This window comes from Dasypus novemcinctus, chromosome 5 (assembly GCF_030445035.2).
Source record: "Dasypus novemcinctus isolate mDasNov1 chromosome 5, mDasNov1.1.hap2, whole genome shotgun sequence".
NCBI classification, from domain to species: Eukaryota; Metazoa; Chordata; class Mammalia; order Cingulata; family Dasypodidae; genus Dasypus; species Dasypus novemcinctus.
The window spans coordinates 56,131,441-56,156,553 of NC_080677.1; the positions used below are offsets into that span (position 1 = coordinate 56,131,441).

The 25,113-nt window shown below is 37.6% G+C and overlaps 1 protein-coding gene across 4 annotated transcripts in view; it reads right to left on the bottom strand.

The window, feature by feature from the left end:
* The window catches only part of DYNC1I1 (dynein cytoplasmic 1 intermediate chain 1), a 367,795-nt gene that overhangs the window by 291,081 nt on the left and 51,601 nt on the right, over positions 1-25,113 (bottom strand). Inside the window, exons 2-5 of one of the 4 annotated variants that reach the window (XM_004470734.5) lie at positions 23,809-23,925; positions 16,455-16,569; positions 13,649-13,739; positions 134-193 (exon numbers count right to left, since the gene is read on the bottom strand). In XM_004470734.5, coding sequence (XP_004470791.1) covers positions 134-193; positions 13,649-13,739; positions 16,455-16,569; positions 23,809-23,916 — 374 coding nt within the window. In that variant the 5' untranslated portion in view covers positions 23,917-23,925. Of the gene's footprint in view, positions 1-133; positions 194-13,648; positions 13,791-16,454; positions 16,570-23,808; positions 23,926-25,113 lie in introns of all 4 variants that reach the window. The other 3 variants (XM_004470733.5, XM_004470736.5, XM_004470735.5) reach the window with 3 other exon arrangements.

Consider the following 25,113-nt stretch of genomic DNA (forward strand, 5'->3'; position numbering starts at 1 on the left):
GAAGGAAATAAAATAACCCAACTGAAGGTCAACAAAAAGGGGGCAAAGAACAAGAGCAACACCAGCTCCAGCATTGTCAACACAACCGTAGCGAAGAAATAATAAAAGGAGTAACAAAAGAGCAGACATATACCCAAGTTCTGAGTCTGACTGCAGCTGCAGCACCGAGGGGTCTGTGTCCCACTGCAGGGTCCTACTCGTGCAGCACAAAGGAAAAAGAACACAGAGAATTAACAAAAGGGGAGGGAAACAAACCAAACTGAACCATGTCATTCATCAAGGCAATTCCATACATATTACGTACACAGAACATCTCCCCACTCCATCTCCCTCCACCTCCAGGTGCCAGAAAGACCCAGGCAACACCAGAGGGCAACAGAGCGAGGAGTCATCCTTCCTTTATTGGTTTGATAATGGAAGCTACAGTTGGCCTCATGGGAGGAAGCCTACCTGGCACCAAATATGAATACTCTACCCCCACCACGATTTTGTTTTGTTTTTTTGTTTTGTGTTATACTGAAGCCTGGTTTTGTACTGAAGCCTGATCATGTAAACTGCTGCGTGTATCTCTGAAATCCCAGTATCAAATCACATCTGGGGGTTCCTAGCATCTTCCATGAAGTGAAGAGAACCAACTGTGAGGCAAAGGGCGGGCCAAGTTGCTTGGGCAGACAGACCATGGCCCAGGGCTAGGCGAATGGCCATGGCTTCCTTGGGTCAGTCATTGGAAATACAATGCATTTGCTTTCGAGGTTTATGGGCATTTTTATGCTTTTATTTATATATATTCCACCAAGATGGTCACCAACAGTACCATTTGGCTCTAAGATGCCAAAGATTAATTACATCTTACCTCTTTCAAATGTTTGACAAGAGTAACAAAGTCTCAACAGCTATAAATATGTTCAATTTCCCTTGTTATTTCTCCTTTAAAATAAAAGGAGACAACTTGTCTATAAAGAGTACAGGCAAAGACCATTTTTAGTCAGGCCCTTTTTAAATTTCCTTCACAGAATTAGTTCTTGGTGAATCAGGCCTGAGGTTATTTGGTAGACAATATATTACACCGATGAACAGCTCAGGTTTTGGAGTCAGGCATGCGAGATTCAAATCTTGCCTTTGCGGCCTCCCAGTTGTGTGATGCTGGGAATGCTGATTAAGCTCTTGACCCTAGTTCCTTTTTGTTTACTCTGTCTAGTCCACAGACTAGTAGCATCAGCATCTCTTGGAATTTGGTGGAAATGCAGATACTCAGGTCCACCCCATACTTACTAGCTCTACACTACAGTTTACCAGGGTCCCCGGGTTATTTGTGGGCACATTAAAGTTTGAGAAGTCCTACTCAGTTCCTTCATCTGTAAAATGTTGCCTTGGCTTACAAGACAACATGTGATCTGGCTGGCAGCTGCCTCCCAAACTATCTCCTCCCAAACGTATCTCCTCCCAAACATACCCATTCCCTCCTACTGTTGCTTTGTGCCAAGCCCTGTGCTCTCCTGGATGCTCTTCCCCCAAGTAGCTGTGTGGATCATTCCATTGCTTCACTCATGTCTTGGATCAAATGATACCTCCTCAGAGAGGCTTTCCTTCTGTCACTGCCCTATCTCAAGTAGTCCTTGTCATGCTCCATCTCCTTCCCTTCCCCTGTTTTATTTTCATCACAGCATTTATCTTTACCTAAGATTTTATTATATATCTGTTTATTTGCTATTGTTTGACTCTGAATTTATGCTTCATAATGACAGGGGCTGCTACATTTCCAGTTATAGGGATCTTAGAACCATGCCTGGAAAACATACTTATATAGTATAACATAAGATATTTTGCATGAATGAACAAATAAGCAATCTCTGGTTTTCTATGGGGATTAAATGCAATGATACCTATAAAGCACGAAGTAGCCATCTAATAAACAGTAAACTGCTCTTACAACTATAGCAACTACTTTATCTATTACTAACATTTCTTTGAGTTAATACCCTACTCATGAGATAGATCCCATGTAAACTCTGCCTGCAGAGATATCAGAATTGAGTTTCACAGCTTCCCTTATTCATTTTGACTCTGCACTTAGCTTTTTACTCAAATGTGCTGAAAGATGATGATGAGTAAAGTCCAGTGAGGATACTAATTGTTCACTGTTTCTTAGCCTGGGGCATCTCAAACCTCAATATGCACACAAATACCTGGGAATATTGTTAAAATGCAGATTCTGATTCAGCAGGTCTGGGGAAGCCTGAGAGCCTGCATTTCTAACAAGCTCCAGGTAATGCAGTTGCTGTCGGTCTGTGAATTACACTTTGGCAGCAAGGTCTTGACGAACTGATTCTCAAACTTTAATGTACATCACAACGACCTCGGACAGCTTTGTAAAATACAGAAGGCTGGTCCACGACCCCAGAAATTCCAATTCAGTAGATGTGGGCCTGAGAATCTGTATTTCTAATGAGTTCCCAGGTAAAGCTTACATGGTTGATGCTGGGACCAGCCTTAGAAAATGACTGCTACTGGGCTAGACTTGCAGCATACAGAAAGCACCTTTGGCACTCAAATATATCAGTCGCTAAACTCGTGTTTCTCTCAAGCCTGGCCTGAGCCCTGACCACCCCAGGCCAATTAAACCAGAATGTCTGGAGTGGGGCCCAGGCATTCGTGTTCTCCAAAGCTCTCCAACTGATTCCAGAGTGCAGCCAGGGATGAGAATCACTGCTCTGGATTCATCCTCTCCTCAGGGCAAGCAGCCCTTCCTAGTTCTGGATATTGATTCCTTCAGCTCTGTTCAAAGGCGGATAGTAATGGGATCGGTTAAAGTGATTCATCCTTGGTTGTTCACCATTTCTGGAGATTAAACCTTTTATCTTTAAGGGCATTTCTACTGCAATAGACAGGCAGCCCCGGCTCTTGCTGGCTATGAGAAGTGTTCATTTGTAAGGGATGGGTCAGTTGCTTGGCCCCCAATTTGCCTTGAGATTTCTTATGAGATGAACTTTATTGATCTTTTCCACTTCTCTGAGGCAGGTGACAAATGCAGCAGATCGCAGGTGGTTCCAGCTGTTCTGCTACTTGTCAGACAGCTCACCCGATCTCACCGTAACCTTAGGAAGGAAAAACGGTGATTCTATCAGAATCACTCACTTTAAAAGTCCACAGATAAGCATTGTGGAGTTTGCATTTACTCAGCCAGAACAACAAATCTGGTGTAAGTAACCACCCACAACTGTCCTGCCCCCCAGTCACACACATATTCAGTAAAAGAAATCATAGTTACTGTCAGTGACAAGTAAGGAGTAAAGTCCAGGATGCTTTCAAGTGTGTTAGTTTTGTTATTTTCCTGGTTATTATCTGCAGGGTGATCAGACTTATATGGAATGCCCTTTTACGTTGAGAAAGCACTCAAAGCCAGTGTGTTCTATGGGCAAGGATGACCTAGGGAGTGCATTAAATGTTTTTGCTGAATTCCTTCTGTGCAAATGTGTGGAAAAGCTTCCCTGCTGACAGCGGCACGAGAGAGCACCACGCCTGGGTCTAGGGTGTTCTGGTCTGACTCCACTGTGCGCCATCAGGCAAGACTCCCTTTGTCTCCAGAGGAATGTAAGTGCAGGTCTAGAGGCCCTTTAATGTCCCTCCCTACCTAATATTTTAACATTTTGAATGATTATTCAACTGCTTTTCAGTTTTCCTTCTCCAACTGCAATAATTTCATTGAACCAAGTGGCATAGATTGTACTTTCCAACCATTTCATTATCAAGTTACTTTATCACTGAAAATAAACTGATGGTTTTCCCACAGCTTTTTGGGTAGTTTGAAGTCTTGCCAAGTAATTTATTTATAGAATGAAAGAAATAGTGAAACTGTATGCTAATGAACTCGAGGAAATATATGTGAACATAATATGCAATCACAAATTCTTTTCATAGAGAAATCATCCTATTTTTTACAGTAATCCATTCTAGATTTTAGTCAATTCTTGAATGGCCCAATCAATATATCTATGGGAGAGAATATTTAGGATACGAACATTCATTTACTTACTCAACAAATATGTATTAAGGGCCTAATATGTAAAATTCTGTGATGGAGAATTAGAAAAATTCTCAGGGAAACTATAGTTCCTATGGGGAGAAAAACCACAGAAAGATACTTTAAAATAGAACAAAGTGGAAAGCAAAGCATGCCGCGTCAGCAGCACTGCAACACGATGTGATATGTGGGTGTTGCACTTAAGAGTCTAGCCATAGAATATTTATACCTAGTGATATAGTGATAATATAGACAAGGAAGAAAGTAGTTCTCCCTTGCCCTAGGGTCTGGCACAGTTTCAATTTAGTTTCAATCAATTTTACTTGAACAAACAAATAAATGCCTTAAGAAAGATTAATAATAATGATAGTTCTTAATTTCCTTCCACTGAATGTTTATTCTGTTTCAAACAGCCAGGCATTGGACAGTACTTTCATTATCTTTTGGAAGCTGGAGCAGGAAGGACTCTCTCTCTCTGGGATCAAAGGTCCCATTTGACCTGATTCTTGAAGGAGGGAGTAGGATTTGAACAAAACAAATTCATTATCATCGGCACCTATGATTACTGGAGTTAGGTGGCTGAGATAGTCTACTAAGTCTATTAAAATTTTGTTACGTAAAATCAGCTGCCAATTTAACAATTTAACATGAGAACAAGAATTGCTAGGCAGAACAATTCTACATGCCCGACAAAGTCTTCTCTCCCAGATGGCCAGCTTTCTGGGAAGCCCAATCACCAGCAGTGTCTTTGGAATCAGAAGGAAAGCTGAATCCTGTTACTACAGCTTCCCCTCCTCCTCCTCAACACCACATCCACATCATTCAGGAAGACCATCCTCCATGTCTCCTATTTCCTTGGATGACCAAACAAGCCTTTTCTGATTGACAGTCTTTCTAGAATGGTGTCAACTGGTTTTCTGTTCAGCGTTTTTGGCTGGGAAACCATCTGGTTTTGTTTGTTCATTTTTAAGAGTTGCATTTCTCTGCTCTGATCAGTTTGAGATTGATTTCTTAGAGAAACTCTCAGCATCTAAGGGAGAACCTGTAAGCTCTTTCATAGGGAACCTGCTATTTGCACATACTCTAAGCAGCCCAATAATTCCTTACATGCTCTGGACTGAGGAGCAGCACCTTGGTTCTTTGGTCCATGGCTGCACTGGACATGCCAATTAAGGTCATATTTCCCAAATTTGTTTCAAAATACTAGGTACAGAAGCCCACACAATGTAAAATCATCATTTACTTATTTGACCCTAAACATACCAGACAGTGGAGTTACTGGCATCTCATCTAAAAAGCCTACTATATAACGTTTATTTTACAATTTCAGGAACATTTTTTTCCAAATATCTCTTTTACAAAGGAATAGACACATCAAAATTATTCAAATGCACAGTGACCCACTAAGAGACTAACCGAACTTCATATTTTAAACCTTCTACTAATTTCACCACTTTCCAAGTTCTTACAAAATTCCCCTCATTGGCCCAATTTTATATGTTCAGTCACAGGTTACTGGATAGAAAGAAGTGAAAATTCAGGAAAAACTTCCTGCCTAATCCATTGAAAAGTATAATTTAAGAGTGGAAGGCCTGAGGTCTGTGCTTCCTAATCAGTGGTTTATTTCTTCCTCTTTAGCTCTTACCAGTAGCAGATTAGTGATTTCTATTCTTCTTTGCATTTTTATTAAGCATCAGACTAGGAAGCCTTAAAATTCTTCCCTAAAGCGTGCCTTTGCTCTTATTTTTTTTTCTTGGTTTTGGTTATAAGAAAGAGATTTCCTATAACTGTTTGGAAGATGGTAATTAAGAACGTGATCCTTTGTAACATTAACACTCAACGTGGCTGAGGCATTCTCATTCCCTGCTGGTGGCATTTTAAATTAGTACAAATCTTTTGGAAGACAAATAATTATTCCTGGACTGGTTTTACTTCCAGGAATTCAACTTATGGAAATAAAGAACAAAAGCAAAAATAATAATAATGATGATAATAGCAAAACTGATGATGTTGATGATGATGGTGATGACAACCTCCAAATCATCAAATCCCATTGCCAATTCTTGTTCCTCATCCTTGAGTACTCTGAGTTTGGTGATTATTGGCTCCTTGTTGGTATGCTCTTTAATTTTTCTGACCCTAAAAATCTTGTTTTCTTCTCTCTCACTGTAATTTTGGTACGGCCCTTCCTTACTTTTTCTACCTGGATAAAAACAGGCATTCCCCAGCCAGGGTTATTTCTTTTTCCCTCACTTCTGTATTCTCTGCAGTCAAACCCTAGGTGATCCCACAGATGTCTATATACTAACTGCAGAAAATAACTCCAGAGTCTTCATCACCATTGAGATCTAACTCGCACTTTTCACATGCATGTTGCACATGTCAAAGCCATTTTACCCTTCCCTGTATCACTTGTCTGTTTTTCCTCTCCTTCTCTACTTCCACAATCCTGGTTCAAACTTTCAGTCCTCCTTCTCAGTTCCCCAAACTAGTCTACAGACCTCGAAAGCATGATAGAAATACAATGTCCCAGACCTTACCAGACTGGTGGCCCAAGCATCAGTGCTGTAATCAAGCTTCAAAGTGAATTCAGTGAGTAGTTAGGTCTAGGAGTCAATGGTCCCAGTGATCCCAGTGGTCATACTAGGCTCTCAGACTCTGATCTCTTTTTCTACTGCTCCCTTAACATGCATTCACACCTCATCCATCCCAGCCTTTTTTTAAATTTTTCTTCTGTTTATGCCTTTCCTTTCATTTGGAATGCCCTTTGTCCCATCTCTCCCTGTTCGAGCAGATACTTTCTTTAAAAACCCAGCTCAAATGCCTTCCCTTCAAATATATTTTCTTCAATAACCCCACCTAGAACCAACTTGTCTCTCTATGGGACAAGTATGAAGACAAAGCCAGGCCTCTTTTTTCACAGCTCTCTTCATGAACCTACACACCATTTGACCTGCATTGCGCTTAAAGACCAAATCTGAAGATGGGCTGTAGGATGGAATGAGACCAGTACAAAACTCAAGAACCTTGGCAAGAAGCCAAACACACTGCCAGTCCTCCTCTGATTTTTTTCCTCTGAGTCCAATAACTGGACTTCTGCCTTATTTCTGCAAGGAAATCCTCACGCAGTACCTCAGTTGTTTTAGCCATTCCCAGTAGTTCCCCTGGAGCAAAGTCCACCATCTGGCAACTCACCCAGCACTCTTTTCCCTTTCTGCATCAGGGAATTGCTTTGTTTTTACCATCTCTACATCTATACTACACCTGTCCCACCCAAACTTTTGCAAACTTCGCACATAGACACTCACACACACATTCCCCCCACCCTTGAGTCAATAAACATTTACCAAGTCCCTAATATGTGTCAGACTTTATGCAGGATAGTTATGAATCAAAATCACGTGTCCCACATGAACACCTTAGATATTAATTATAGATGATTTGGGTATGATGCTTTATGACCTTATTGCTCATCTCTATCAGCACATATGTGGGTGCTGTGACTATACAGCAACATTTCTTTAATTGCCTTCAAATTAAAACTGTCAGTTTACTGGAAGGGGGCTCTTTAGAAGTAAGGAGAATTCCTTATCTTTTATATTCCTTGCAGGTCTAGCATAGTGCCTTGCATGTAATAAATTTTTTAACAGAACAAATGAAGGGTCTTGACCTGCCTTTTCTGCAGATGAGTGTGAGGTATGAGAGCTAGTTGATTCCCCCAAAATAATTTTTACTTTCTGGATTAAAAAAATGAATGAATAAACCAGGGTAGGCCTGCCTGACTCCCTACACAGTAACCAAAGCACTTAGAAGGAACTCAGTTTTGCACATACAACATGATGTCACCACACATAGTCCCAGCAGTTTCCAGATTTATTTCTAGATGTAAAAAATGAAAAGATGTCTAGTTATCTTCTTTTCCAGATGATCTCAGCAGCTCTAGTTACTCCCTCAAGCAATTGTATCAGAACCTAACCCTGCATGTTCTTCCACTTCTCTCTCAGATGGATAGAAGCCCCGGGGACAGAATATAGAGCTCCTCTTACTCCCACAGTCTCTCCAAACTCTCATCCCACATGTCTTCTCTGTCAAAAAGATTACTAGTTACTAATCAGTGCTTAATGCCAAACAGAAAATCTCCTGTCAATATAACCCCACCTCCCTATTTTTTAAATGCCACTTCCAAAAGTAATAGGCTGAATAATAAGGACATTTCAAAAATCCATCATATCACTCAATCTGTCACATCTTTTGAAATAATGTCAATTAAGTAAAGATGGTATTTAAATAATAAGTTAATGTTTCACTTCCCAACCTCAATTATTTCCTTACTTAGGATTGGCAATGGGATGATAAAGATTTTCTGAAGTCAGAAATAAAATTGGAGCAGTGCAATACATACTTAAATCAGGCTTTTTAAAAAAATCCTTTTTCTTATTTTACTGCATTAGAATCTTCCCTCTTTTGCCTAACATATGAGCCCTAACATGGTATACAGCTATGGGACACAGAAAGCCATAAAGGAAGTTCACTTGAGCTGGATTCAAATAAGAAATGAGAACTTTCTGTCATAGAGCAAGGATGTATTTCCCTCCTGAATCTTATACAGAGGACTGGCTATTAAGCAAGGAGTGATAAAATATTGAAATTTATGAACTCATCAGTTAATGTACTAGTCAGAGAGAAAAACCCATAGGGTAAATCTCACTTAATTTTCAAATTTTATCTAGACTTTAATAAGTGACTTCAGACTCCCTGAATTCCAAACTAGTTAGTAGCATAATATATAATGACAATTTTTTAAAGTTTTATATATAAAGTTTTTATAATAGTCTTATAATTCTCCTCATAGTCTTGCATGTTTTATTGTACTTTTTTAACATAAATTTAACACTTTCTTACTGCCTGCTGTTTAGCCTCTGGTTCATCAGAATACCTTGGGAAGATTTTGACCAAAGTAGTATCAGGAGTCCTTCAAGGCTTATGTAGTTCCAGAAAGTCCTATGGAATCTGATTATGGCTAAAGATGAAAGTCCTGAGGGTTTTCTGTGGGACATTAGGCCTACGACCCTGAGCGTGTTTTCCTTAACTAATTTACTGAGAAAACAAAGTGGTGACCACTTGTAGCCAGTACACATCGACCTTGAACAAATTATTCTAATCCAAGGTAATTTCCTTATTTGAGAGTTCACTAGCAGTAGATCAGGGACAAGCTGAATATATCAAATATCTGAATTTTACCAAGGTATTCTATCAGCATGAAATTTAATATCAACTCCATGGAGACCTAATGTCCTAATGAAGGCACAGCAGCGGATTGCAGAAATCTGTGTCTTCGTTCCTTAATTCTAATTTGGACTATGCAGGAAGCTGACAGCCTGAAAGAACTCTAATCCATTCCCTTTGTGTCTTTGTTCTGTTAAATACTTCAGAAGTTCCTTTTCATTTGGTGTACTTTAGGTCACCCTAGGGAAAAGGCCTCACCTCTTTAGAGAAAATCTACGGATATCAGGATTTTGTTGTTGTTGTTGTTAATAGATGCTTATAACTGAGAGGGTAGGCATCAATTTTAAATTTATTTGGGGGCAAATGCGGAAATATTAAGAGAGTATAGATATTAAATAAGATGAAAATATATTGAAATGGAAAGGTAGAGATCACTGATCATAAAAAGCACGTGCAACAGTTTGCACAGTATGATGTCATTTTGGAATATATAGGTGAATACATACAGAGAAAAATACGCATTACGGTGTTAACAATCCTAATCTCTGATGGTGGGAATATGATATTTTGAAAATGACACCAATATGGTCTATGAGAGAATCTAAAAAGATCTCTTCCCATTGGAAAAGTGGCAGAAGTCAAAGTGCGAGAAAACCGTAATAATATAATAATAACAAAAACTCACATAAACTCACTATATGTCAGCCTCTAAGTGCTTTACAAATATGACTTTGTTTAAGGCTCACAATAGCCTTATGGAATAGGTCATGTATCCATTGTTGTTAGAAACAATGAAGGGTAGCAGTGTAGATCACGGACACTTGAATCAACCTGCTTATAGCATGGTAGCTACTTGCTGTGTGAGCCTGAACAAATTACTTATTTTCTCTGTGCCTCAGTGCCCTCCTCTGTAAAAAGTGGAATGATATTAATAGTCCATTCATCCAACAAATATTTCGCACATACCTACTATGTGGCTATAACCCCAGTATCACTTAGTCCTTACCCTGAAGGAACTCATTTCCTGAGGAAGAGAGACATGCATTCAACTACACATACTCTTTTTCAAGGGCTATAAAGTGCTAATGAGTGAAAACGGTATTGGCCATTGGTTTGAGATCAGTATTCTTTATCATACTGAGGAAATAAAGACTTCTTTTTCTAGCTTCCTAAGTTTTAACAAATGGGAGTAGATGTTAAAATTTCTCAAATACCATTTCAGTATTTATTGAAATGTTTATTTTTCCTTCTTTGACCTATTTATATATTGAATTATGATAACACATTTTCCTATGCTAAAATATCCTTGCATTTTTTTAATCATTCCTAATTAATCATAATGTAGTATCCTGTTAATATTTTGTTAGATTCCAGTTACATATAGTGTGTTTAGGACTTTTTCATCTTTGTTTATAAGTAAAACTAGTCTTTCAAATGTTTTGTTAATAAAATAGATTTTTTTCATTCAAGAGCTTGTTTTTTGCCTGATATGATTAGGCAATTATTAATTGGTTCTATTAAAAGCAATCAAGAGAAGGAGAAAAAACTCATAAATAGAAATCATAAATAAGAAATGGTTATAACAACAGGCACAGAAATTGCAAAACAAATTTAGATACTTTAATTTTTTAAAATAAGTTAAAAAACCTAAATCATGTATTTATAATTGAAAACCATGCATTTTCACTATCTAGCCACACATTTAAAAATTTAACTCAACTGCTCTTAAAAAACCAGTAAGAGGGATATTTGTTATAATTTAGTTTTTAAAGCACTGTGTTAACATTTTCTCTATATTGGGTAAATCCAATATGCCAATAGGCAAATTAACCAGTTACAGAGGTCATCATAAATGCTTGCCAATTTTGGTCCTCTAATGAAAACTTTAGCTTTGGTTTGAAATTTTTGTAAATGAATGACAGAATATATGTCTACTTTCTATATGACCAGACATGTTAATTAGATTCCTAAATTATCTTTGGAAAGATCTTATACTTCTAAGGGATCCAATTTCCCTACAAATAGAAAAATTTATAGAGCTATATTCTTTAGAGTAACAAAGTTCTCCTAATCTCATGTTTTATGAAATGATCAGATTACTAGTTATCGGTCTCTAAGAATTTTTCTTCTTTAGAAAAAGATATTCCAAATGGAATTAAAACCTGAACTATAACATTCTTCAGAAATTTAACTCGAGTATCTACTTGACTGAAGCAAAAACATAAATTTGTGTTGAGCTTTCCTAAGTTCTAAACAAGGGCAGGATTTGCTAAGCTATTCCTAATGCATTCTCCTCAGCAACTTTTCTGCTAAGTATTTCTGAAAACTATCATTTTCTGAATCCCAAATTTCTTTCATTCCTATGAAAGCTGCACTTCGCAGGGATTTTACTTTTGAACTCTGGTAAAGTTACCCTCTCACGCCACAACTTTCCTGTCAGAGTTGAAGCTAAAGTTTGCATGGGGTGAGAGTGGACTTCACCTCTTTCAAAGTGATTTACTAAGTTTTAAAAAAAAATGATAAGAAGAGGGAAAAAATGAAGAGTGAAATTCTCTGAAAAGGAATAATTGCTGCTGTCCCCAGAGCAGTAACAGCATAGGTCAGCTTTTTCTAGCAAGTTTTCAAAAGGTCTCATCAACTGTGAAGGCAGTAAAAGAATTTAATGCTGCCAACCTCACCCTTTGAAGCTGAGCAGCAACGATATAACACCATCATTGTATAGAAACAGCCAAATATATTAACTTAACGATAGGCCGATGGTCCTCGTAAGCAATGCGATTATATTGGGTCAGGTCTTGTGTAAATGTTAGAGCTTACACAACTGTGTTGTTATTACTTTTTCCCCTCAAAGATCTTTTGAAGTGTTCAAAGCAAAAGATGAGAAAAGACATATGCTGCCCCAAATCACAAAGGAGATTTGCTAAAATAAACCAGTCTTGTGCCCACAAATCTCCTACTATTATTTTTCTTAAACTGAGGGCAATGTCCACTGGTTTTGAAAGGCCCTATCAAAACTACATATTGAAAGCCTGAAGCACATCAGTAAGCAAATATGGGTGAGATAATTTCAATCTTACATGTTGGTTTCAGAAAGCAAAAAACGCTCACAGTTCAGGTTAATACTAGATTCTCATTTCCATGCTTCAGTCCACCAAATTTGGTTTTTATGGAAACAAAGGAGTTTTAGAAGAAAATGCTTATGATAATGTATTAAGCGAAAAAACAAAAATGCAAAATTTTATACCTCTTCCTCAAAAATGTTTTGGGTGGCAAGAAACATAGGCAGGTTGACAAGGTTTGAGAGGAACATAAATAAGCCAAAAGCCTAACCTGTGAAAGGTAGTGCTATATGTGATATTTTTCTTCTTTCATTTGAAGTTTTTAAAAAGTATTTCATGGTTTTTTTTTTAAATTAAGAATCGAAATAGGAAGTCACAAACTGGCAGCCCACAGGCCAAATATGGATGCTTTTAACAAAAATTATCAGCACTTCAAATTTAGGAGATTTTTGCATAAAATATGAGTTTCTAGCTTTTTGTTAAAAATTGGAAGATGTGAACAAATGGAGACCATATTCCTACATGAACTCAGGAGACTAGCTGACCTCTGTAAATTGGGTGCTTGGCAACCATTTGCCACAGGCTCCGATCCCATGCTCATTTCCATCAGCTGCTTGTGGATACCTACTGGTAGGAATCCTGGCGAAGGTGACTGGATAATGAAAGTTACTGCGACTCCATTCATATTAATAAAACTTCTCCTTTCCTCAGTTCACACATTTACCTTTTAGATATCCTTTCTGTGATAAAATCAGAGACTGTCTATATATATTTTCAGAAGATACATTAATCTGTGTATACATATAGTATAATAAAAATTTGGCAATTCACTAAACAGATCATTAAGCCCTGAGGATGATGATGTTGTTGATGATGATGATGATGATGTTAAAATAATAGTAATAAATACCTTGTAGACAACTACCAAATTAATCATTTCTACTAAGCAAATAAATGAGGCAAAAATTAAATTTAGGATTAGTGTATCTCAGTGTTCTCTTCACAAGATCCTCATGGAAAACCAAACCAAAGATAATACTGAGAAACTGGATATATTCAATTTTCTTTGGCCCATCCCTGCTTTCTTTTAGTTTATTTGTTGAACTAGTTACATGGTGGGAAATTAAGGAAAAGGTAAAAGTTTATCACTTCTAGTGTTCAAAATGATTGCTATACCACAGAAAAAATTAGCAAGCCACCATAAATTGAAACATCAAACAACTGAGTATACATGCATATGCATGCACATTTAACAGTGTACTGAGAACAGAGTGGTATGACTTTTAGATTTTCACTTTTTTGTATTATCCCGTTATGGTCTTTGTAAAGAGACAATTCTCACCTGGTTAATGGCCCCAGATCGCCTGAGTCCTGGCTTCCAGCTTCACTGGGAGTGCTCACTGATTTCGAGGAGGGAGACATAGGGGTTGGGACTAAATAATGAAAATAACAGGTATCCCATGTTAAAAAATGCAGCGACTGCACTGGTGAAGAGCAGTGTCAGACAAATCAAAACAAATGGACCCAAATTAAAGTGGTTGTATGACCAGGAAAGATTGAGATGGGATAAGGAAAGAAAAAAAAAAAAAAAAACAGGAAAGAAAAGGAAGAAAGTCAAGTGAATTTTTCATATTTTGGAAATTAAAATTTGAAATGAATTTAGATAAAATTAACTAAGGGATTCTAAGGCCATGTCCACCCTAACAAAGTAAAGTAGAGAATCAAAATAGTTATCCAGATAATTCAAGTCAAATATCTTTCTAGTATGAACTATCCAGATAATTGCAATTCTTCACTTTATTTTGTTAGTATAGATGTGACCTATTAAGAAATAAAGTAGGGTGTCTATAAAACTTTAAAAGATTATGAAATAAGTGATTCTGAATAATTTTAAATGGTAAAGGAGAGTCAGAAAAGTCGGTTTGTATGTCTACACTTGGCGGGAAATCTATTGTGCATGGACTATAAATTGCATTTGCTATGAGAGAATAAGTGGCAGAGAGGAGAAATGTTGAACGTGGTAATTTAAAAATCTCTTTCAAAACAAAGGAAAATGCCAGGCTGTTTTATTTTTACATTTAATTAATAGTTTCATCCTGTTGTACTGCTTATTGTGCTTGGGGCTTGTTTTCCTCTACCTCTGGCAGCTCCAAAAGACACTGGCATGTACAAGTAAAGTGTCATGTGAAGACAGGAGAAGCAAGCTCAAAGATTCAAAGTGTCAGCAAGGATAATAAAAGAAAAAAGCTAAAGAAAATGCAAATGTCTTTTTCCTTGCCCTTCAGATACAAGCCAAATGTCCCCCCAGGTAGAGGCTGGACCAAATAGCCAAGATGGCTCCATGCCAGAAGAATTCAATGGGTTCTCAATATCACACATGCCAAAGAAACCATATGGGCAGAAAAAAACTTTCTTTACATAAGTGTAGATTCCATTTGGTTTCAATCATGTGCAATTTCCTTTTATTTATTTAATAGGGTAAAGGACTTAACTATTTTGTCCAAATCCTATAACACAATGGCAGATCTGTCAAGAAACTAGGAATTTTCATGTGGCCTCACAATTAAATCACTGATTACTCTCTGCGATAAGTCAGAGGGTAAGTCGGAAAGATGGATGAAAAATGAGAAGTGGGTTAGCCGTTCTAGGGTTCTCTTGGCATGGATACAGAGATATTCCAGAATTTTGGACATGGTTTAGTTTCATTTAACTGTTTTGTTCTCAAAGTTTAATGACTGGTTTTGTGTAGGGTATAGGAGAATAGGACATACTATTTTTTATTTTTGCTTAACTGGTGTTCCCATTACAACAGACTTTCAAAGGCTATTTTGAGGCACAAATATAATTGATGCAAAGCCATCAAACTATTTTGCATTTTAGCCAAATTCAAGAACTTTGTCAGCTTCTCAAAGAAGGTCCCTTAGTCAAATATCCATAGATTACATCTTCCATAGCATAAAGAAGTTAAACAAAATAACCAATGCCTTATTGGGACTTATATCATTGTTAGACATAAGACATTATATTTCCAGCCATGATTTTACCTAATAAAAATTAAGACTGATTATAAAATGCTTTTAAACAGTACTTTAATTTTGGCCCTATATATTAAATTATATCAAGAAATACTTATTAACTTGTAGACTTATTAGATATTGCTTTCTTCTTATTCATAATGACATAATCATTTGTCATTTTGTTGAATATGATATAATTTCTATTCTTTTTTATCTTTTAAATAACTGAGAATAAATGAAAATTTGCTTTCTATAAAAGCCAATGAGGAAATTAAAAGAGTGTTTTTTAAAAAGTACAGGTATTGTATTTAATTATATGTATTACTAAAAGGCTTTCCTACTATATTAGATATCATGTAGCTTTACAGACACCCTAGGGTTACTCTGAAATGTACAGAAAGCAAAAGGATAAAAGAAAAATAAAATAATTTATCACATGAGACATACACAATTAAGCAAGAGGGTAAACACACAATGTATATGTTACCTTCAACACAAATAAAACAAATAGCTCAATATCCAAACTCTAGTGATAAAATAAGGTCATGGACCATTGATTAGGGATGAATGAGTTGGAGGAGGGGTGTTGCTGTGAAAATGCTAATAGCAATGAAACCGAGATGTACAATAGAGTTGGATAAATTTAAACTTGTTAATTAGCTGCTAATCTGTCACCATTTTTGGGTTTCCTTCCAATTTCCTGTATTTTCATCTTGGAATAACTCTATGCCTATGATGGTTATGACATTCAAAACCATATTCATAGTGCTTAGGCAAAGAGAGGTTGAGATTCAGCAACCAAAATGAACAATTTAACTTAAAAATTCCAAGCTCTTTTGTATTTACCATGTGGCAACTCATTCAACAAGTATAAAATAACAATAACACAGCAGGGAAGGTTGACCATAAAATCAGTCAATAAGCAGCAAACTGGTTAAAACTCTACAACCTTTCCTCCCATCTTTCCCAGCCGTTCAATTCTAAAAACGCATGCCCGAATCATAAGCAGAAAAATTTATCAAAAAATAAAATAATAAAGCTAAACACTTAAAGAATAGTAAATGCTGGACATGGTATATCCCATACAAGTCAAAATGTGAGAAAACAGTTACACGAAGCATCGTTAAATACCTAGAGGGGGCTCCGGCGATATACCAATGCTTTGCAGCAGAGCCTCTGTCTCTCGTCGTTTGCGATCCAGATCAGAGTCATCCTGAGCTGGTTCTTTCTTCTGCTGCATATCAGCCTAAAAAAAGTAAATATCACTAAGAAAATTTAAAAGCATATCTAAATGCTTTTCTTGGCTAAAACCAAAAATGGTAAATGCATGGCAGTGAAGACCAGGCAAAAGTCCTTAAATAGATACAATCATGTGTAAAGGCTGTAAAAAAAATCACATAACCTCTCCATTTAATAAACGACTCAATGCTTTCTCTATTGTTTGAAGGTATTCTCCTGCCTCAATTACAGGGTATGAAAGTTTCTCTCACGAGCTTTGGAAGAAATTATCAACACAAAGTATTTCTGATGAGGGATATAGATTTTTAAAGAATGTTATCTGCTTTTTTTAGATTCCCTTTCTTTGCCTTCTGGGATCGCAAACTGTCAATTCTTGATGCATGTGTGTTTGTTATATTCATGCCCATGTTTAATGTTGGAATTATGCAAACAAAGAAACTGTTGGCATCTAGCTAAAAAGTAAAATTAGCTATGAAAATTTGTAACAGTAATATGCCCTATTTGTATCAGTAGTACAAGTTTACCATGGTTTAAAATAAACAAGGCTAAAGTGATTACTAAGGTTTGTGAAAAATATTCAACTAAGTTTTGTTATTTCACTCTGATTTCCACAGGCTTCCATTATACATACTAACTCAAAGGAGAAAAAATACCATATAGATAAAAGATAGTACAAAACATGAGAAGTTCCCTTCACAAATTTCATCTAAAAAACACATTACCCCTGGGCATCTTATAATCAGATCCTATGCCCAGTTTGTTTTCTTTTCAGGATGGTGACATTAAATTACAGATCAAGGGAGGTCAGAAGCAGGATTCTGGAGGGAACATAAAAATCCCAGGTCTTGTTTCTCTTTCATAGCACAGTTATTGCTTTAGACAAGGTATTTGCTTCACATTTGATATGTGATAACATCCTATTTGTGGTATAGCTACCTCAAAACAGAGTTTATCAGTTTATAGAAGTGAAGCTGGCTCAAAATTCATCAGGGGCGGCGGACTTGGCCTAGTGGTTAGGGCGTCCGTCTACGACATGGGAGGTCCACGGTTCAAACCCTGAGCCTCCTTGACCCGTGTGCAGCTGGCCCATGCGCAGTGCTGATGCATGCAAGGAGTACCCTGCCATGCAGGGGTGTCCCCTGCGTAGGGGAGCCCCACATGCAAGGAATGCAGCCCGTAAGGAAAGCCGCCCAGGGCAAAAGAAAGTGCAGCCTGCCCAGGAATGGTGCCGCACACACGGAGAACTGACACAGCAAGATGACGCAACAAAAAGAAACACAGATTCCCAGGCCGCTGACAACAACAGAAGTGGACAAAGAAGATGCAGCAAATAGACACAGAGAACAGACAACCAGGGGAGGGGAGAGAAATAAATAAATCTTTTTAAAAAATTTCATCAAAAACCAATGAATCCAGTCATCAGCTACACTGTCCCCCTATCCTAATGGGCACTGCACCTTGCTCAGGTGTGCAGAGCCCAATTCAAAACAGTGAAGCATATTTTATGCCATGGCATCTACAGCAGAAAGAGTTCATGCAAGTTTTGACTTACTTCCATTTGGTAACAATGATTATGTGCAAGTGAATTTTTGCACATGATGGTGGGTTCAACATGACTGTTATTTTTCTCCTTGGGCTAGAAATGCACCCATATTTTAAAGTCTATCTGTCATTAGAGGGAAGACTGCCATTTCAGAGGCCAAGGAGAGCTAATGAGAGTTCTAGAGGATCTGAAACACGCTCATGGAATCCAAAATTCTCGAACGACAGTTTAATCTCTATCAGTGACAATGTCAAAGTTCAAGTTCTGTTCCAATTTTAGTATTGAGACTCCCAAAGCAAGTTCTCAAAGTTCATGTATACAACACAGGCAAAGATCCAACAAAGATGAGAAAAAGGTTGTTAAAAAGTGAGGATCTATATCAACATTTACTTATCATGTAAAATGAAAGAAAGAAGGAAAGAAAGGGAAGAGAAAGGGAATTACCATAGTAACTACTGAACTATAACTAAATAAGATAAGCAAAGTTCATCTTAGGAGTCTAATATGACACAGGATAGCATTACAGTGAAGAAGTAAGCTGTCAGCTTCCCTGTGAGCAGATTCATAATGATTTTGCTCTATCTCCACCCTTAGCTCAGAGCCTGGCATATAGTGGGTGTTCCGTGAAAAATGTGTTGAGTTAATTAATATATGCCTTTAAAGAGCAGTCACTATTCTACAGTTACAAAATCAAAGAGTTATACATAATTCCAGCGAATTTCCACCATTTCTGCCCAATTCAGGAATTCCCTTTACAATATCACTGCTAAGAGGAAAGTCATCCAGACTTCCAGGGAGCCAGAAGTCACAACAAAGTCATTTCTATATTCTAGCAACAAAAAACTCATTCTTTCAACAAAAACTTACTGAAGGACAATAGATATCTGAGTGGTAGTGTAATGAACCTGAGAAGTCTAATGGAATTTATATAGACTACAAAGAAAAAAAATCTACTTATTCTTTTCCTCTTGAATAAACTTAGGGCATGCTATTCATAACTTCCTGTCATGTATGTCCTATGCAGAAAGGCACAGGATTTGTTTTTTAAGAGTCATTCTAACTTTAACCTTAAGCATTTTTTAAGAAACATATCAGAGGGTAAATCACATGTCAACATAATCATACATTATACAAAACTGATACTCCTGAACTCCACCTCCAAAATTTCACTTCTAAAATAGAAGATGCCTCTGCAACTTATTTTCTGATTTCCTCCTCTGCTAATTCTTTTTTTTTTTAAAGATTTATTTATTTATTTAATTCCCCCCCTCCCCTGGTTGTCTCTTCTTGGTGTCCATTTGCTGCGTCTTGTTTCTTTGTCCGCTTCTGTTGTCGTCAGCGGCACGGGAAGTGTGGGCGGCGCCATTCCTGGGCAGGCTGCTCTTTCTTTTCACGCTGGGCGGCTCTCCTCACGGGCGCACTCCTTGCGCGTGGGGCTCCCCCACGCGGGGGACACCCTTGCGTGGCAGGGCACTCCTTGCGCGCATCAGCGCTGCGCATGGCCAGCTCCACACGGGTCAAGGAGGCCCCGGGTTTGAACCGCGGACCTCCCATAAGGAAACCTGCGATATGTGGCATAAAATATGATTTCATCTAGATATAACAAAAGCATAGGAAAACTATCAACACTCAAGGTGACCATGAAGAAATGTCAAATTAGTTAACTGGAGCTTATTAGGAATAAAGGTAGTTCTTGTCTGTTACCAGTTAGCACCTTAAACTAAACAGTGTTACTTCACCCAAGACAGTTATTCCAAATGCACTAGTTATGAAACTTCTGATTTTTCCCATGCAAATACTATCAAATATTTCCCATGCAAATATTATGTTTTAATGACTCAAAAAGGAGTGATTTCACAGTACTCGTAATTAAAAATACACAAGGTGCCTTTCCCAGAAAGTGATAGTTCCGTTATAAGGAGTAATCACACAGCTCTGACCCAGAGAAGATAATCGAGGAAAGAAAATTTGTCAGCTGAGACTTGTCAATCCCTTTTCCAAAGATGTTTAATAGAGGAGGAAGTGAATATGGGCCAGGAAACCTCTGCCTACCCCACCCACCAGCCACCCCGCAGAAGGCCAAGGCAAAGACGAAACTTCAGGGTGGCTCATTAAACATGCCTTGCTGCACTAAAGCCAATTTTCCATGAAAGTGGGCCTGTGTCTTAAATGATGGCTACTATATATTTTTTAAATCAGATTTTGTCCATAATACCACAAGCAAGAAGCAGGTGACATCCAAAGGAGCAGAGAGTGGTATTTTATACAACATATACACAGTCTTCTCGATTCTGCGGAGACAATCAACCTGGGTGGTCCTAATTCACATCAGCTTTCAGACTCACGACAAAAAATAAAGTCACTCAGAGTACAATTCAAGGGAATTTTGTTTCTTATTTTTTCTAAATTTGTATATTTCATTTAAAATGTAAGCTTAAGGAAAGTTTATAAAAATCAAGCCTATAAGGCTTGAGGCTACTTCCAACTATAAACAACACAAAATTAGAAAACCTTAAACTCAGGGGTCAGTGACAGGAGTCAACTGCTGTATCCTATAGACTCAGGATCCAAAGCTTCCAAAGTACTTTGCAGAAATGAACTCCAGAGGCTTGGAAAGAAAGTCTGACACCAAAGTCTCAGACCTGCCCTCATTGTTGTATTGATTTATTCACTCACGCATTTATTTCTACTTTCATTCCACAAGCCTTTATTGAAGGCCTACTATGTGGCAGGCTTTGGACTAAACAGTGACTCAATGATTCAAAACACACAGACCTGCCCTTGAAAGCTTACACTGTGTTGAGAGAAAGGTAAGTGAAAAGGCAAATATAATGCTCTGTGCTAAGCAGTCTGATTAGGGCAAGGATAGGGTACAGGACAGGGATGGAGAAACGTATCAGAGAAGGCTTTCTGGAGGGAGTGACCTCCAAACTGAGACCTGAAAGGCACATAGGTAACATCCAGGTGAAACCTGCAGGGGAAGCAGAAAAGCCAAGGCAGAGGAAAAAGAATGTTCACAAACTCCCTTTTCAGAGAGAGCACAGCCCATCAGGGGACATGTCCGTAGCTGAGTCTGGCTGGAATGTGGATTTTATGGAGAAAGGAAATGGGGAGAAAAGAGAGTGCTGTCTGTCCAGGACCTGATGGCTGCTGCAAGTTGGGATGGGGAGTCAGGAAAAAGAGACTACAGATTTCTGATTTGAACTAGTGGTTGAATGAGTGTGCTCTGCTTGAGACTGGAGATAAAGGGAAGGGGGACTACCTGTAAGGCTTAGATATCTGTGGCCCAGTTGCTTCATCTGAAAAAAAAGTGACCAAGATGGATTACTTTCAGGTTTCTTTCAACTACAAAATGCCTATAAAACCAAAGGTCCTGAATCACCAGACAAGCCATGATCTAGGCAATTCTATGGGTCCTCAGGTCTCCTCCTCTAGTGGCTGATCTCAGAAGCAGAATAACAGTTGTTTCTTACCGACCAGTTTCTCTGTGTCTTTCACGGTTGTCCATTACCTCCTGGAATCCTCATAGAACCCTGTGAGGAAGACACCACTATTCTCTCCATTTTACAGAACAGGACGCTCACTCAGGCCATTCTGTGAAGGGCAAGGCTAGGAGTCCAGCCAAGGTCAACCTGAAAGACTCTATGCTTAACCACTGTATCTTATTTACTGTCTCTGTCTTATAACAAGACAAACTAAGGCATCACAGTCTACCATAGGTGCACAAACTGAAGAGACAGAAGCTCTTTTTGGGGGAGAGGCGTGTGGAGGGAGAGGACTTAAAACTAACAAAGCTAGTACAGACCTAAAGATCATGTAGCCCAGTGGATCCCAAAATCTTGCACCAATTTGGATATTTTGAGACATAAACATTGAGGGGATCAGAACTCCATATTGCCATGTGATTTTTACGTAACTATCCCAGCCAAGACTGTGGGACAGGACTTAGTAACCCAGACTTCAACACTCCATCAATTTAGAGATAAGGAAACCAAGACTTTATGTGACTTTAATTCCAGAGCTATGTAGAAGCTAAGAATCTAGAATCCTTGTTTCACACTCCTCTTTGCACTGCCCCCTCTACTCCCCACTCTCCCAGGGCTCTTTCTGCCATTTAACAAGGTAAATCTCTGTCAGGCAAAATGGCTTGGAGTAGAAGCAAAAGGGGTGGCCTGCTTCTATCAGCCTTGTTTGCCTGTAATTTCTGCCAAAATGTGTAAAATGAAAAAGACGAAGCAGACAGCATAATTTGAAACCTGATTTCCCATATCACATCACATTTTGTGGTAATTCTACGAAATCAAGTTGGATATTAGCATGTCAGTTTAAAAGGAAACCAGTTATTAGTAAAGGATAACAGGTGCTTTAAAACTACGGTAGGTATTGACATTGAAGTAAAGGGAACATAATAACTTAATGCTTTTTTGGCTTTGCATGAAAATGAATAGCCATTCTTTGTCAGTTCTCACCTCTACTTCACTCAAAAACTGCATATATAACAACAAAGATCTCCAAGGGAAAAACATTATATGTGTGCTGTCAAGGACAAATAAACTATCACATCAATCAAAGTGTAATGGTAGTGAGAGATGTGAGATGCTAAAAGCTAAAATGCAATTGCAATTATGTTTTACTTTGTTGGAAAATAATCATTGTTTTAAATCTGTTACCTTGGTAGCCAACCTTATATTATGAGAAAACACTCATTTAGATTGTAAGATATCAAAATATGTTTGCTTTTCCCTTACAGAAAATCTCTAAGTAGGGAAGCATATATGCTTTCTATATACACAAGAAGATCACACTATATAAACTTAGAAAACTATTCAAAATGTCTTTGACACCTGCTTTTTAAAATGAGACGTGAACTATTTTTAACTGCTGTAATAAACTGAAGAATTACAAATAAATTATTTGTTGAATTCAGATAAGGGAAGAAATCACGATATGACAGAAAGTATTACATTGAGAATCAAGAGTTCTGGATTCTGGGTCTAGAAGGCAGACAGGACACATTTCACCTCTGGACCCTGCTCCTTTGATGGCAAAAAGAGGGGTCTGAGGAATGACTCTAAAATCTCTTCCGGCTCTAACATTTCACAATTCTGGATCCATGTAGAAAACTCTACTATAGCATTCACACTTTTACAAAAGAGGAGAAACACAGCTTTCCCCTTACCACTTCTGGGATTCTAATTGACCTTAAAAATGAAATATCAGTGTGAATCCACTGGCATCATTCTCTGTTTCTTCAACACTGCCCTTGCTGGTAAATTTTTTTTTCTAAAAACTAACATTTATTAAGTGCTAACTATATTCTAGTTACTGCTAAGCACTCATTTAATCCTCACAACCCCATGAAGCAAATATATTATTATTCCCATATGATTGGAACCTGAAATTCAAAAAGGCTAAGGAATTCTAACAATAAAGAGACTGCAGGCCATCTTCAGGTTCTAACTAAGTCTGAGGTGAACCCAGGATTTGGAGTCCGCTGGTCCAAATGCTACCTGCCATTTAGGTGGTATTGACCAGAACATAGCAGATGGCAGTGACTTTATTACTCTGAATATGTAGATACATCCACACATTTTATTCAGAGTCATAAAATAACTCTTTTAGGAAGGTTCTATATCCATTTGACTAGCCCCTCAGAATCAAATGATTTCTCCCTCCCCCCCGCAGTCCAACACCAATATTTACCTCTTTCTTCTTCCTCTCCTCTTCCTTCCGCTTCTTCTCTTCTCTTATCTGTGCTAAGCGCTGCTTTTTACGCTCTAGTTCAGCTTTTAAGTCACTTTTGTCAGACATGTTGGTTTCCTTGGAGGAAGAAATAGAAAAATATGATATATATATATATATATATATATATATATATGCCTTTACCGTATTACATTGCAAAAATCATTCAAAAGGAAATCCTGCTTGAAAATGCAACTTTTTGGCACTAATAGGTTGTATTACAAAGCCTATGTTGAAGAAGCAAAGAAACAAATTGTCAGATCTGGTCTAACTCAACATAAAATCTTCCTTATTATATACACATAAATATTTGAAGAAAGTTAATGTTATCATCTATTCTGGTCTTGTCTGAAGAAAAAAGAAAATTACTTCAGAATAAGCAACTCATTTTCTATACCAGATTCTTAACAAAATAACAAAAGAAGAGAATCAAAAAAGAACCACCATCATGACTTCCAATTTAGATGATAATAGACCCAATTCATCCCCACATTGAGAAAATAAAATAGGCTGTCATAAAAATTTTCAGAGACATGCCCTATTCAAATTTCTCTGGAATCAGTAAATATTCCTTCACTGAGCTTGAGCATATGGAGATTTCATTTTGCCTAACATTTTATGCATCAGGGAAGACAGCTGCTAAAGAACTAACATATTAATCTTTTTCTGAAAACTCCTCCTGAACTGTCAGAATTAATTTCATCTACAGTACAAATCTATTTCTAAAAAACTTTCATTTGTACATTGAATATAATATGGCTTATGCAGGCACTTTTTCTTTTCTAAGCCAAGGGTATTTATGGACACAAGAAATAGGAGATACCATTATACAGCAAGTTCTTGAGAAAATTTATTCAAACAAGATTTAATTTTAATGCTAATGGTGAAGACTATGCTGCCAGGAACATCTTCAAATAAAATGAGATTGGAGAAGACTCTCACCAATTGCAAATAATGACATTTCTCTCTTTTGTACACTCAACTAGAAACTAACAAAGTAGAAACCCTGAGAAACAAACTCCCTCTGACCTATGTTCCTAATATATAATAATAAAAAGCAGCTAGCCATATAGTTATGAGTGTTCATTTGCAGGTTATTTATATGCCACTATGATGAATGTATAATGTATCCCTACATAGATGATACAGTAATGGAAGACAAAAAAAAAAAACAAAACAAAACCTGGAGAATACAATGAAAAATCCTCAAACCTGTTGTGTTCCTTAGAAGGCAGTGAAGGACCTGCAGTCATTCTAAGACACATT